Genomic DNA, 15,336 nt, shown 5'->3' on the forward strand with positions numbered 1-15,336 from the left:
AGCCAATATCCTCAAAATGCCATTGAAGGCATATATAAATATTTTTATATATTAGCAAAGGATATTGAAGAGAACTTGTTATTTAAGTTATATACATTGACACAACTTAGTTATTCTCACAGTTCAGATAAGATTCGGACTGGGTTGGGTTAGGTCTCGAAAGCATGATTCTTGCCTCCCTATCCCCTTTTGAGCTCCTTCATTCGTTGGGTGATCCCTTAATCTCATGTTCGAGTATCGTTCGTCGTTTAAGCCATGAGATTTCTGCTCATTGCACGACCAGTACATTTCAACTTGTTATAGCAAGTCATTTACTCTTTTATTATTACCAAATCATGCTTATTATAGAGTTACCTATTGTTGTTGTAGACCCTTTTTGACATGATCATATACAGAAAATTATACATTTGTCATTATGCAACCCAGACTTCTCAATATCAACCCAGAATTCTGCTAGGAGAATTTGACAAGCTCGAGGATCCAATCAAAACACTAGCCGAAAATTTGTTTTAAAAGGCTAAAAGAAAAAAAAAATTCTTCTCTACTTCAACTTCCATTGGTGAATACTTTTTTTTGTTTCTTGATGATGTGCAAAACACACTCTTTCTTATTGGGGGCAGGAAATGCGAAGGAATTACAAGGTAGAGAATGGATCCTACCTAACAAAGTGAAAGTTCACATAGATTTTGTTAAAGTTTACATAGATAACCAACCAACTGAACAACTAAGATTTCCCTCCATAGTTCAAAAAATCAAGCCTAAAAGAGCAGAGTACTTCTATCGACTCCTGGACTTTTATGTCAAACTTCACAAGTCTCATCATGAATTTTAAAACATAACATATCCACAAATAAACATCTATTTAACATCAATTTTGTTCCTTTTATCACGTCCACTTCTCACTTGAAAGAACTCAGTTAGTGACAAGTCTGTCAACAAAGAGATTTGTTGTTTATGTGCATGTACAAGTCTTAATTTGCTCAAGGGTCGAGAGGTGTGGTAGGATGAATAAAATTTCTCCTCCCTCAACCAAAAGTTTCGGATTGGAACACTGGAAACGAGCAGTTCCCCCTTTATACGGACGAACAACACAACCCAAATTAGTCGAGTGAGTGAGCTCAAATACCGAATGGCTAAACCCAAAAAGGTAAAATCTTGGGTCTGGATGGCCTGGTGACTTTTTCCAGTGCCGATAAAAGTAAAAACACACAGCAAATTGTAATGTTGAAACAGCCTGTGAAGAAAAAGGGCAAGGTAGACATGGCAGGAGATGTTTCTTAAAAAAACTATCATAATTTTTCTATGAGATCAAATGTAGCATGATACAAAGAAGCTCAACAGCTATACCACCATGGGATACCGAGAAAAAGGAGAAAAATAAAAAAAAGAACCAAGGCGCCTCATCTACTATTCTTACAATAACTTAACTTTCATCCTTGTAATTGTTTCTGCTTCTATTTTTGAACTCATCCTTTGCAGCGAGACCTGTGGCAAATATGCATATAGATAATTATTGCACCTAAGAATTTTCGTGCAGAATAATGAAAGCCTAAAGAGACATACAAACTTTTAAGGACAGTCGCTCCCTAATGCTAAAACCTACAGGATTAGATATCACCGCATAATGAAGTTGATCAAGTTTGAACGTGAATAGCATACCGACAATAGAATCAATAGCATCCTGCTTGTTAACATGTTCAACAAATCATTTTCGCATCAGTTGATGGCAAAACACAAATAGACACCTTACCATCTCCAAACAACTTATTGACTTTGTTAGTCCTAAACATTATAAAATTATCAGATCATTAAAAGAAGTGGTTCAGTCAAACTAGACAGCAGATCCTTTTTTCAGCTTTATTTTTCCTAAATTGGGCACCCACCCAACCCCTTCTTCCCCTCCCCCAGCATCCCATGCACCAAAGGAAGAATCACATTAAAGACAACAACAACAACAACATACCCAATGAAATCCCACAAGAATCACATTAAAGACATGATCAGCTAATGAGGGAAGGAGTACACACCCATCATCAGCGTCTAGTTCTGGGCTTGCAGCGAAATTCAGCTAAGAGTGCTATATGATCAGAGGACCACTCTGGAGAAGGAAGTGCTGTGTCTTTTCTCAAGCTTTCTTCATCCAAGAGCTCCAATAAAGATTCAACAGTTAATGAATCAGCTGAAAAAACATCCATCACATATATCAATTCCATCAAGGACATGCATATACCATCCAAAAATTATGGACTGCAGAACAACAAAGGAAAACATTGAGGTGACAAATACATTGTCAATCTAATAGGAGAGAATTTTTTACTATACCTGAGTAAAATATATAATCATGAGTGCCAATAAAATCTCTGGTGCAGTTGGTAAACAAGGGCTCATTGGTATTAGGATCCATCCTCCTCCTTTGCTGCTCTAGTCCAAGTCCCACCCCCATTCTGGCAAAGGATGAATAAGCACTAACCTACAGAAATGGATGCCACAAAAGAAATGCTTTAATATATCTTGCCGATCTTATTCAACTTCTTCACTATATACAACAACATACCCAGTGAATTTTTCACTAGGATATATAATACAAAATTTAGAAGCTTCAATTTCACTCTTAGGAATAGAAGAGGTTCAGAAGGAATCATATTTAAGGGCGAATTCGGTATGAAGGAAAATGTTTTCTTGGAAAATAAGTGGGTTCTTATTTTCTTCTACTCGATATGTAAGCAAGAAATCCTAAAAGCATTTGTATATAATCTAGATACTATGGGAGGTGGGGGTGGGGTGAAGGGGATGGGGGTGAGAATGAGGTGTGTTGGAGGATTGGGAAGACACAACCAGTGTGGAATGTCACCCGTGGAACTTGTTTTCCCTACTTCCACTAGGGAAATCATTTTCCTTCATACTGAACACACCCTTACTGTGGAAAAGGTGGATATGGAGAGTGAAAAGGATGAGAGACAAAATGGCGGGGAAGCGGGAACAGGCATGGAAGCCTTCCAAAAGTTATTGAAGTTTTACCAATGGGAGCTGGTGCGTTAACTTTGTAGGTGGACGCAAAATACCAAGAGGATCCACTCCAAGATCTGGATGCATTGGATCAACTTTCCCCAAAGCAAGAAGTGTATGAGGAGCACTGCATTGTGACAGTTCACATTAGTATTCATATTTTCCAGGCTGTTAATTCCAGGAAGAGGGGAGGGCTTGGGAGAACAGCATCAACTGTGCCAATAAAGAAAATTCAAGAAACAACTGACCTTCCGGGCATCGAATTAAAATCCCCACAGACCAGCATTGGAATGTCAGCACTAGCAGCGATTTTTTCAAGTCCTTTAAGAAGTGTGTGAACCTGAGAAGTAAAGACAATGAGTTTTTAACCAGAAAAGAATGGAAGAGACCTATTTAATAATGTATTTAATAGCAACCTGCCACAGTTTGACATCCCTTAATTCTTGCTGAACGTTTACATGTGTGTTGGCCTGCATACAGAAATGGAAGGAACAATTTCAATAGATGCATCAGCTGGATAAAGATGATGATCCACATTCATTTAAGCTATCCCAGAAATACAAAATTGTACGCGTAGTTAACAATCCAGGAGAGGTACTTCTCAGTGTAACTGACTTGCTTTATTAAGTAAAACAAAAAGGAAAAGTCGAGCAAGAAAATATTCATCATGGCATGACCACAGTTAGTAACATGTCAGCATAGAATGGCGCTATAAGAAAGCACAGGTAGTCATTTATTCCATTGAACGGTAAAGGAAAAAGATAAAAGAAAAAATCATATTCCTCACCACACAAACTAGTTGACGCTTCCCAGGGTTGTCAACCCCCTGGTTGCTGAACTTTGCTTCCAAAACCACTATAAGTGCAACATTATCCTATTATAGAACAGGTGGTCAGACATAATAGGCCAGTCCTGAATTTAAACTCTGGCAATACAAAGATGAGCCATTAGAGAAATTCAGGAAGATACCTTAACCAAACGATTTAATGCAGTCTTCTTTTGGGCAATGGGAACCACAGCATCAGTCAAAGATTGTGCAGCTTTATTAAACTCGACCTGCAAAGAAGCATGTGATTATTATTTGTTATGATACAAGTGCAACCTTTCTAAGTTTATTACTTAAAAAGAGTTGAGACCTTCTCCACACAATACTTCGTACCTCATATTTTTTAACATGTGAGAATCTATCTCGGCGGAAAAATGTAGCACAACCATCAATATTGTTAATACTCCCACTAAACACCTGCATATGATGAGAGTTGGTTGGTTTAAAAATTCAAAATCTCCCAAATACAAACATACATTGAGCAGAACAAACCTCAGCTGTTTTTCTTTTAAACAGAGCTTGGTAACCGTGTTTATCCAGCTCAGGAGCAAAGAATTCTTCAAAATGATTACTTTGAACCTGAAACGGAAGCATACAGCAATTACACATCTTCTTTATAGGTACTTCCTACTTTCCACAATCATTATAGAGGAAATTAACGTCATACATGTATTTAAGCATATACAACATTTAACTGATGAGAGAATCTTCCTTTAGCAGCCAATCAAGTTCAGAAAAGCAAAATTACCATTTCATTAAGGAAAAAAAAGAGAATCTTTTTGAGTAAAGAGCAAATTCAGAAAATACCCATCAAAGATACTGAAATTAGTTGACCTCTACAAAAATTGAAAAAACAACCACTTTTGAAAATGTAACTTCTATTATCAGATATTACTCCATTACCTCTTGAAGACAAACAATGTCTGCACGGTAGCCAACTATTTCACGCAAAAGATTCTGTCTACGATATGTCCAAGAAAGAGCCCAAGAGGGGCAATAACTGTATAATTCGTTTGTTGCATAGGCATCAGACAGAATATTGTAGGAGAGCACAGTGAAAGTTCCTGAAGATGATAATCGACCATCCAAATCCAGATGTCCGGGAATATCGACTCCGCTAACTGAAAACATGCGACGTGGAGTTGGACATGGAGCTGGAATCACTCGGGATGTCAATATGGTACTAGAAGGTCCAACAGGTAATTTTGTTTCGGCATCTACAACAACACATTCAAATTTTAGCGCGTGACCAATATCATCTGCAGTTGGTGTATATGTTTTAGCCCGTCCAACTTCAAACCAGGTTTCGCTGCCATTTCTTTGGGTTATTGCTGCAGGATATAAAGGTGTGGTTCCATTCGCCAAGCTGCCACTTGATTGAGAAGACGTCAAACTCGCATTAATAACACCAGATCCAGTACTATTAAATCGCCCAAATATTTCTTCCTCCTCGTTTCCATTTTCATTTACAGCACTAGCGGCACGTTCATGCAGAACACGATGATGTTGCCATGCATCTGAGAAGCATTTAGGTGAGCAATGGTAACTCTTAGTGACAGGGATTTTGGCCTTCACACACCCAAGGCACTGCAATGTGGCTTGTTCAGATGGATGGATACTACAAATGGCAACTTTTTTATCACTTTGTATACGGTACCTGCAAAAGAAACCAGACAGTTATCGGTGGAGAAAGTATTAAGTTAAAGTACCAAACAGAGGCGTTACAGTCCAACAAACTCCGCCGCTTTGTTACAATTATCATATATCAAGCATAAATAGCAAAATTGGTGAAGTGATCCCAGGGGCCCAGCCAACGATGACCACTTTGTTTTATTGCTGAAAGTATTTTAGGATTTTCTTCCACAAATAGACCGCTAGAAAACAATTGATTCCTACCTGAGATAAAGCCTAAAGAATCCATAAAAATTACACAACTTATTAACAACAGGTTAGTTTCAAATCACCGCATGCGACTGGCGTAGTTAAAAACTGACTGATCTCATTTATTTATGAAATGGAAGAAGAACCCACTGATCTCACATTAAAATGTGAATTTCAGAAATGAGTCATTCGTTCTCTTTTTTTAATTGATTTTGGTTTCCGGGCTAGCTCGTACGCACCTCAACTATTCCACCGGGTACTTGTTACCTCTCACCAACATAGGTGATGAGTCACTCATTCCCTTTTTCTTTTCTTTTTTCCTTACTCACTCCCTTTATTGCACTTATATTCTGTTGAGCAAATGTTAATGATTTTATACATAAATACAAAGCTGGCTGCACAACAAATAGCTCAAAACTACGCACACCTAGGGGCACGTTATTTCTTTAATAGTTCATCTTAGCACTAAATTTTCCTTGATACCGCTCAAATATGGCACTTGCACAGATCATCCAACCAAAGTTTACTTTCAGCATTTAGCCTGTCACTAAGTTAAATTCATGGAATGCTAGTGTTTCCATTTTCCAGCAATAGTTATCAAGATAATTGGACCAGAACAAGTTTAAAACTTATCAACCTAAAAATACATGTACTTGCTAGTGAATGAGATAAAAGATACATGGCGTATCAGGAAATGAACTAAACACTTAAGATGATCGACTCTTTAACATTTTAACGTGTTATAGAAGTTGTGATGGGCATCTTCTCTAAAGGTAAGGTAAGAACCTGACAAAAAATATCAGGGCATAAATTGTGAGTATTTTCTCAGCTCATCTCCATGGTGAGTAAATAAGGAAAACCCTACTGCGGTTAGATACTCTATCGGACATAATCACTGACGTCACTTTCATGCACGTCCAATTAAGTACATATGTTTGATAAGAAAAAGATACCAGTGGTATCACAAGCAAAAAGCGCAAAAAAGCTCTAAGGTCCATTGGGGCTTCAAGCGCAAATAAAGCGTGGACTTTAATGAAAAAAGGCACAAAGGGAAAAAGAAATACAAATATACATATTTTGTCCAAGACTAATAATTATAAGCATGAATGACAAATATATGAACAAAGAAATTGAAAAAAGAAAAAATGAAAAAGTGAAATATCAATTGTTTAGCGTCTCCTCTTCGGAAGAGGCTCGTTGGCAAGGAAAAATATGTCTTAGAACCTTGATGACGATACTAAGCGCACATTAAAGTGCACTTTAAGTGTGCCTTTGACAACACTGAAAGTACATCTCACAACATAATCCCTTTATTGAGTGACACACTTACCTTTTAAGTTTGTCCCAAAACGATACTTTCTCTCTATAAGAAACTATTTAATATTAGCGTCCTCATTTAACCCTTAATGACATCACTACTTTAAACCACTTCGCATATATCTAGGTTACACATTAAAAAGTCGCATTAAATTTCTTACACTATGTGCTCGGTCAAATACCTACACATAAAATGGAACGGGGGGAGTAATTTATTAGAGAAAGGATCATGTCATCCAAATAAAATCGGGATTTCTTCATCGAAGAATAATAGAAACCACATTATACCTGGTTTGCAAATTATGTTTCTCTTTGCCAAAAGTCGAAAGATCCAGAGCAACAAGATACCATCACAACACAAATAAGCCAACCAGACAGGTAGATATTTCATCAATAAGATAAACAACAACAACATACCCAGTGAAATCCCACAAGTGGGGTTTGGGGAGGTAAGATGTACGCAGACCTTACCACTACCTCATGAAGATAGAGAGGTTGTTTTCGAAAGACCCTCGGCTCAAAAGTCACTGTCCCAAGTAAAAGAGAAAAACAATATATATATTATTTCATCAATAAGATGATTGCATTAAAATGTCGATATTTCCGGTTTCGGGAAATTGATCCCAAATAATGACTTTCCTCCAAGTACCAGCAGTATCTCATTCAAAAGGGGTCGTTTGGTAGGGTGTATAAGAATATTACTAACTAGGGTGTATTATTAATGTTGGGATTCATAATGCTGAGATTATTTCTTAGTGACTGTTTGGTTTGTTGTATTAAATGAATAGGGTGTATTAAAATAGGAATAGTACTGACTAGGGATAACTGTAGTAGAATAGGAATAGTACCCCGTATTGTTAATACCATGGTTTACTATGTACAAGAATAGTACCGAATAGGTTGTATAACTAATACACCAGACTTAAATTTGCAGCCAAACATTGCATTAAAATATAGTACCAGTACAATTCTTATGCACTCTACCTAATACACATTTGCAACCAAACATCGTACTAAAATATAGTACCAGTACAATTCTTATACAGCTACCTAGTCTCCCTATCTTGTGTAGCAAATGGCACCTTATACACTCATAAACAGAGCTTAGATTTTGATAATATTTATCATGGAACTTTAATCAGATATTAGGACAGAAATCAAATCCAAACTGCACTTTCAGAGTAAATTTGCTGCACATAAAGGAGAATGACAGCAGGTTTTTAAACTCATAAAACCATTCTAATCCTATATCTCCAAAGACAGCAGCCACTGTGCATATAAGAAAACCTCAACAGACATATTTCTCTTTGTCAAAAGAATACAAATTTCAGCTCATTCTCTTACCCCCACCCCCCCCACCCAACCCCACACACAAAAAAAAAATAGGAAGCTTCCCATCTGCTAGCTCAAACCATAAAATGTGATAGTGTATTCAAGCCACTCCAAGCAAGTGAAACGCAAGCACCAACCAAGTTAATAGATCTGTTCTTTTTTCTTTTTGTTTGGCAACATATCCTTAAGGTTCAACTTAAATTCACATATCTGTTACTAGCACCAACAACTATTAGAATGGTACAATTATGAAACAGTGAAACCCACATATGACAATCGATTAGCAAATGCCTAACAAAATGCCTGATAGCATTATTCCAAACAGGATCATATATCCACCATCTACTAAATGTCTTCATAAAGTGAGGAATTAAAACTGCCAATCAGTAAATTTGAGTTACCCACCTGGGCTACCAGAAAGTTCCAAGATCAAAAAAAGTTTCCCATCTGCGCAACATATGAATTTCCATACAAACAAAAACTTGGAAGAACGAATTAGACAGAAAGTGCCCCTTTTTGCTTTCACATAAAGAGCAAGAAAGTCCTCACCAAAAAGAAATTAGGAGACCACAGAACAGTGGTGCTATTTCCAACACATCATCTATTCAGATCAATTGGAGCTACGAACTATGAAAGACATAGCCTTTTTGATCCTGTTTGCCTATCTACTTGCTTGATTACAAATCCTCAAACTTTAACGGACTAAACAGTACACTTACACAAAATGTTAAAGTAGAAATGCCATAAAGTTACATTTTTTTTCAAACAAAAACAGTAGAATCAAATCACAAAGCAAAAAATATAGCAAAATACACCAAAAGCAAAGGTAAAAAATAAACCAACTGACCACTTGTATCTCAAGAAATAGCCATCAACTGGTGCAGACTCTGAAACATCCTCAGAAATAATTGATTTATCCTTGTTTGGCCGTCGTAAAAGGACATAAGGGGTGAGTTCACAGCCCACGATCGGTATATCGGACGGGAGATGCACCCGTAACACACTCAGCATTCTCGAAGGTCACAAAAGGCTTTCCACTCTCTTCTCAATACTACTCCACAAACACAAGCAACAAATACTAAACAAAAAAAATTCAGAAAAATTCGTGGGCGTAGGCGGACATATGGCGGATCCGCCATCACCTGAACTCAACACCAATCGCCAGCCTTTCCTTCTGGTTCTGCTTCTACTCCGTCGATAAATTCAACAGAAAATCGCAGAAAAACCCTAGAAAAATTGAAAAAAATGCTAAATTCAGAGGAGAAAATTTGAGAGATTTCTAATAGAATCAAATGCCGAGTTGAGAAATTTCGAAAAAAACCGATAGATCGAAGAACGAATCGATTGATTGGTGAGTTAGGGTTTTACAGAGAAGAAAGATGGTCATACAGGAGCTAAAGAGAGTCGTCCGAACATGATATATACAACAAGTTTGGTGACACACCAAAAACATATAATAATTTCGGAATAAAATAAAAAAATTATTTTATCCGATATTTAATCAGAGATATTAAATTATTTACTCTATTATTTATATGTTAGCAACTTTACCAAATAATTTTTGATATTATTCCAATTATGACTTGACAAATAATTTTTGAAATCAACCAAATTACAGAACAAACTTAATTGTAATTAGTAATCAATCTTAGAATACACGTATTATGTCTGTATTGACAATGAATTAACTATTAAAAGTATGTATTTGTAGATAGATATTATTATGATGATGATGATTGTTCAAATAATTTTTGAAATCGATCAGATTATTTGAACCAAACTTAATTGTAATTAGTATTGAATTTGTTATTGCGTGTGTCTCGTATTAGCGAGAAACAAACTTTTAAATGTGTGTGTAGATGATTATTATTACCATTATTATTGTCCGAATAATCTTTTAAATCAACTAGATTAATTGAATCAAACTTAATTAATTAAAACAATAAATTATCTAAGTGTATACAAGTTACGTGTGTTTCTCATATTAACGATAAATAGACTTAAAAAAAATGTGTGTGTAGATATATCATCACCACCATTATGGTTTAAGGGTATGTATTGGTCGGTTCGGTTTGATTTAAGTATTATTATTTTGGTTTATCGATTTTCGATTTCTAAATATGTTAAATTGATAACTAAACCAATAAGATATTTGTTATCAGTTTTCGATTTATTGATTTTTGATTTTTAATGATTCGGTTTTTAATTTAACCAATAAAAAAACTTTTAAAATAAATATATGAATCTTGAAGCCGTCATCATAGCAACTTGCAAATCCTTGCCGCTAAACCTAAAGCGGCAAAGTTTAAAGGGTAAATACTAAATACTAAATAGAATTATATAGTGATTAACTAATTATATATTCATATTAATATTTTTTGTTTGATATTTGCGTATGAGTAAAAAACTAAAAATTAAATTAATAAACTATTATAGTCTTAATGGATTATCGATTTATCCAATAACCCAATATTATAAAACCAAAATCGATAATCCAATAATTATTTTTTATAAAACCATTAAATAACCGTTAACCCAATAGCAACAAACCAAAAACATTTTTTTCGATTTGATTTTTACCCAATCCTTTTTACGATTGTCCAAATAATTTTTGAAATCAATCGGATTACTTGAATCATTTAGTTTGCTTGATTCATTGAAAATTTTAAAACTCGTCCATATTTACATGAGCACTCGAATGCGTGCATTTTTCACATATATTTCATATTAATAATTACTTATTATAGAATTTATGCTTAATAGCTTAACAATATAGGACTAAAATATACGTCCATCGAGTGTTGTAATGGATGAATATTTTTTTTATTCTTAATCAGATGTTTCGGATTTGAGTCTTGAATATGAAGAAAAAATTGATAAAAAACACTTTTTTAAATAGACCCTACAGACGTGAATTTGAACTAGTTAAAGTTCCGTCACGAATACAAACACATCATAGAAAAACAAAAAAGGCAAAAATACATATAAGAAATGGAGCCAAGACTAAATTTTGGCAAGCATGACATATGGATAACATGCCTATGGCAACTAAAAAAACAAAATCCTAATGGCTTTTTTCAGAAGGAACATTTGGAATACTTGTAACACAAAACATTTTGGAAAACCAAAACAATCTGGTTGAGACAACTCGTGTTCATCAACATGCTTAATATAGGGTGGAATCTACACAACATATTGAAATCGTAGTACTATAAGTATTTAATTAACCACCAACAAATGTAGTGGACATTGCTCAATCTGCTCACTCTAGTCTAGCATTATAAGGACGGGTTCAATTGAAATCTTAACTTTTCTTGATATTGATTATCAAATATGGTTCAATTAACAATTTAATAGCAATGTTTATCTACATTTATAATTCATGAATCAATCTCAATATTGTTAACAAGGACAAGTATGGGTGGTCACAAGTTGTCCCACATGAACTATTTTAGATGTAATTCTCACAATAATTGTGATGGAAAAAATACCAACTCAAACTAATCGTCGATTTTCCTTTTAAATTTTGAAGTATCATACAATTTTTTTTAGATATTTCAACAAATCCAAAAATATACGAGGTGCTAAGAAGTCGTCCATTAATACTTTCATAAGAGACCATACAATTAAAGCCCCGACAATTGATATTGCCCCTTGACCAACAAAGTTTGAATATAAAACCTCATCACTCTCAACCCACTTCATATACCACTAAACTAGTAGCTAACTTAGCATACATTTCTCCAAAAAAATAACCATAATCAGATTGCTTATGATTTAAAAACTATCTTAAATGCAAGGAATTTAGATAATAGATGGACATACTTCAATTCACTTTTGTAGCAAAAGTTCAACAAAGGCCTCTAATGGCAATGTAAACAAAATTTAACTAACAAGCAATGTCTGGAGCTGACACCAACAAAACTAATTCCGTCTTTCAATTTCAGAAAAGAAATAGAAAAAAAAACAACACCTCAGAAACAGACTAAGATCAATAACCTCCCTTCAAATCATTGACCACATCATATGGAATGGGGGTAACTGTCTCCAGAGTAGCACCTTCAACCATGAACCCTGGTTTGGGTCCTAGTGGTTGCCTTTTTGTGCTGATGACTTCTCCTCTAGCCTTAGCATCGGCCTTTACTTGATCATTCTTCTTAATCCTTTCTCTGACTTCTTCAGTGCATCGAGACTGCTGAACATGCTCAATCCTCACATGGATCCTCTTTCTCAAGATCTTGTTGCGAACCTGAGAAACAGAACAAAAAAGAGGAGTCAGATTGACATACAGCACAACCGTTTATGAGAACCAAAGGAACAATGAAAGAAAATATACTAAAATGGACACTCAGCAACAAACTTATCACATCAAGGATGGGGAATAACAGCAGTGTTTTGAAGAAATAACAAAACATGTCATTGAGATGCAGTTTTTTATTCTAAAAATGGTCAAATATCATTGGAACAGGAAGAAAGAATAAGGAGAAAGCCCAATAAAGTTGAAATTCAATGTCTTTAATCTCATCTATGCAGGAAGTTGTATAAACCACATATGAAATCAACATTGAATGATGCAATAAAATAACGACTTATTGAGAAATATTCATTCCCCAAATTCCCAAATGGCATCCCATTGATGTTCAAACATACATTGAGGCTTACTTTAAGCCAATATCCATTCTCACTAAGGTACATTGAGCTACATTCAACTTAGTAACTGAAAATTCCCCTACAAAACTCTTACTACTCCATTAATTCATGACAAATATCTACAACATCAAACTTTTCTTTTCAAGTATTTCCTTCACAGGAAAAGACCCGAGTTTGATTCATTTTGTGTACATTCATTTCTTTTCAGCTTTTGATGAGACTAAATCACAAAACTGGACATGCCTAAAGAGCTTTTCACATACTGCAGGGGAAGGGTTGGGGAGCACAAAGCAGTTTTCATATACTGTAAGTGATAGGATGGGAGCACAAAACAGTTCCCAGAGAGGTTAGTCATGGACCAAACCCCAGCCAAAAGATAGAACGTGTGGCTAGGCAACAGAGAGAAGCAAGGGGTTCACACACTATTAGATCAAAAAAAATTGTACAGATCAACATAAGGATAGATTCTAGTCTCACAACAAAGGGAATGCAAACATTACTTCAGGCCAGAGGGTTGAACCTATGTGTCACACTCAGGTATTTTCTTTGAATTGCCATATATAAATTCCTAGCTCTGGCACTGCAGCTATTGCATTACACAAACAAACATATATGCTAACGGATTGACATAGCTTGTTACATAAAAAAATACAGCTTCCCAGAACATGAATCAGCAACAGCAAAATGAGAGTACAGCAGATTTCTTTACATGAATTATACATTACTATCTAAACCGACGAATCCAATCAGCAACTACTAAACAGAAAGTTAGAACACAATTTCACTACAACGAACAACGAGCAAAGGGTAAATGAGAAGTTATCATACACCTCTACAAAAACTAGCAATAACTATCTCAACCTATGAATCTAATCAACAAATATTAAGCAGACATTCACTACAAGGAACTAATCAGCCGTTATAAAGCAGAAAGAGCACACATTCACAACAAGGAACAAGCTAAGGCAAAATGAGAAGATACCATATCTTTTTACAGAAACTAGCAATAACAATATAAAATAATGAATCAAATCAACATATCAAATCAATCACTACTAACTCAACCTATAAATCCAATCAACAAATACTAAGCAGACATTCACGAACAAGGAGAGATGAGCAGATGCTAGATCTCTTCACAGAAACTAATTACAACTATCTAAGCCAAATAAATCCAATCAACAAAAGCTAAACAGAACTAAGCTACAGCACCACGATATAACCATACAAAAAGGCTCAAAAATAGAGTTTTTTTTTTGTGTGTGTTAGTGAGAGAGATGAAGGACCTGCTTGTTGACTTCAACACCAACGGCACGTTTGGTAACATTCCAAATACGACCAGTGCGTCCATGGTAGAACTTGTGAGGCATTCCCTTATGCACAGCACCATTCACCTTGATATCAACATAGTCTCCGATTTTGAAAATCCTCAAATAGGTTGAAAGTGGGATGGTACCTTTCTTCCTGAAGGCGCGAGAGAATGAATCTCTCGTTCGAGACCTCAAACCATGACCTGCCGGCATTTTCTTCCTCTGCTCTCGCTGTAATTGCTTGTGAAAAGAGAGAGAGAGCAACTGAAACCCTAGCAGAAGATAAATGAAGAGCTCTTTGTATATATGTATAGAGCTTCTAGGGTTTTAGATTGGGAATGGGCTTGGAAAATATGGGCTTTTAGCAAAATGGACTGAGAAGGACAATTTGGGCTTTATCAGATTGAACTAATATAGACATTTGTGCATAAATGACCCTTTTAAGTTGTGCAAGTTATGATAAACCGACAGGATAACTTACAAACTCTATCGAAGTGTCATGATTTCAATAGGGGTGGGAATTGAGCGCGTTGGGTCAAATTTGGACAGGTGATAATGGATTAAGATAATAATTGGGTCAAGATCCAACCCAAGCCAAATTAGTTTGGGTCAAAATGGGTTGGGACAAAATGGGTAAGGTAATGAGTTATATAACCTGTCAAGACCTAACCTAATCTAATCTAATTTTTACTAAGATTAATTATTTTATTTGTTCTTTTAAACTATATTAGCACATAATATAATTATTTTTTCCTTTATTATGACTATATATAACATATCAAATTGAAAAAAAAAGTTTTTTATAAATATTTTAACAAGATTTCTCATGAGTCAATTCGGCTTACATATCAATCAAAATTTTTATGAGTTGAAATGAATTGAGCTAATGAATGAGCAGGTTAATAACTAACCCAAACATAAACGGGTCGGATTGAATTGGGCAGATTGAGTTTGATTTTGCCACCCTGGATTTCAAGTTTCACCCTAACTATAAACTCTAATGCGCATGACTTT

The 15,336-nt window shown here is 35.3% G+C and overlaps 2 protein-coding genes across 3 annotated transcripts; both read right to left on the minus strand.

Moving 5' to 3' along the window:
- Window positions 1–1,271: 1,271 nt before the first annotated feature.
- Window positions 1,272–9,762, minus strand: LOC129876108 (carbon catabolite repressor protein 4 homolog 1-like). 2 transcript variants are annotated; one of them, XM_055951433.1, is made up of 13 exons: window positions 9,684–9,756; window positions 9,210–9,589; window positions 4,736–5,489; window positions 4,325–4,411; window positions 4,166–4,249; window positions 3,976–4,062; window positions 3,794–3,880; window positions 3,423–3,476; window positions 3,255–3,346; window positions 3,019–3,133; window positions 2,323–2,470; window positions 2,028–2,179; window positions 1,272–1,485 (listed from the first exon to the last, which is right to left on the minus strand). In XM_055951433.1, exons 2-12 carry the CDS (start codon window positions 9,371–9,373, stop codon window positions 2,034–2,036), a joined length of 1,818 nt encoding a protein of 605 aa, XP_055807408.1. In that variant the 5' UTR covers window positions 9,374–9,589; window positions 9,684–9,756; the 3' UTR covers window positions 1,272–1,485; window positions 2,028–2,033. The 2 variants fall into 2 exon arrangements, with proteins under 2 accessions (XP_055807408.1, XP_055807407.1); XM_055951432.1 differs by having other exon boundaries at window positions 9,210–9,762.
- A 2,403-nt stretch (window positions 9,763–12,165) lies between these two features.
- LOC129876187 (60S ribosomal protein L21-2) lies at window positions 12,166–14,617 on the minus strand. Its single transcript, XM_055951543.1, has 2 exons — window positions 14,299–14,617; window positions 12,166–12,611 (listed from the first exon to the last, which is right to left on the minus strand). Exons 1-2 carry the CDS (start codon window positions 14,533–14,535, stop codon window positions 12,354–12,356), a joined length of 495 nt encoding a protein of 164 aa, XP_055807518.1. The 5' UTR covers window positions 14,536–14,617; the 3' UTR covers window positions 12,166–12,353.
- Between the last annotated feature and the right edge of the window lie 719 nt (window positions 14,618–15,336).

The sequence above is a fragment of the Solanum dulcamara genome, chromosome 12 (genome assembly GCF_947179165.1).
Source record: "Solanum dulcamara chromosome 12, daSolDulc1.2, whole genome shotgun sequence".
Classification (NCBI taxonomy): Eukaryota; Viridiplantae; Streptophyta; class Magnoliopsida; order Solanales; family Solanaceae; genus Solanum; species Solanum dulcamara.

Coding starts and splice junctions, on each gene's coding strand:
- LOC129876108 (XM_055951432.1), bottom strand. CDS start 9,373: ATGCTGAGTGTGTTACGGGTGCATCTCCCGTCCGATATACCGATCGTG. Junction 5,490..9,209: donor TATTTCTTGAGATACAAGTG/GTCAGTTGGTTT, acceptor TTTCTTTTGCAG/GTACCGTATACAAAGTGATA. Junction 2,471..3,018: donor TAACGCACCAGCTCCCATTG/GTAAAACTTCAA, acceptor CCATTTCTGTAG/GTTAGTGCTTATTCATCCTT.
- LOC129876187 (XM_055951543.1), bottom strand. CDS start 14,535: ATGCCGGCAGGTCATGGTTTGAGGTCTCGAACGAGAGATTCATTCTCT. Junction 12,612..14,298: donor GTGTTGAAGTCAACAAGCAG/GTCCTTCATCTC, acceptor TCTGTTTCTCAG/GTTCGCAACAAGATCTTGAG.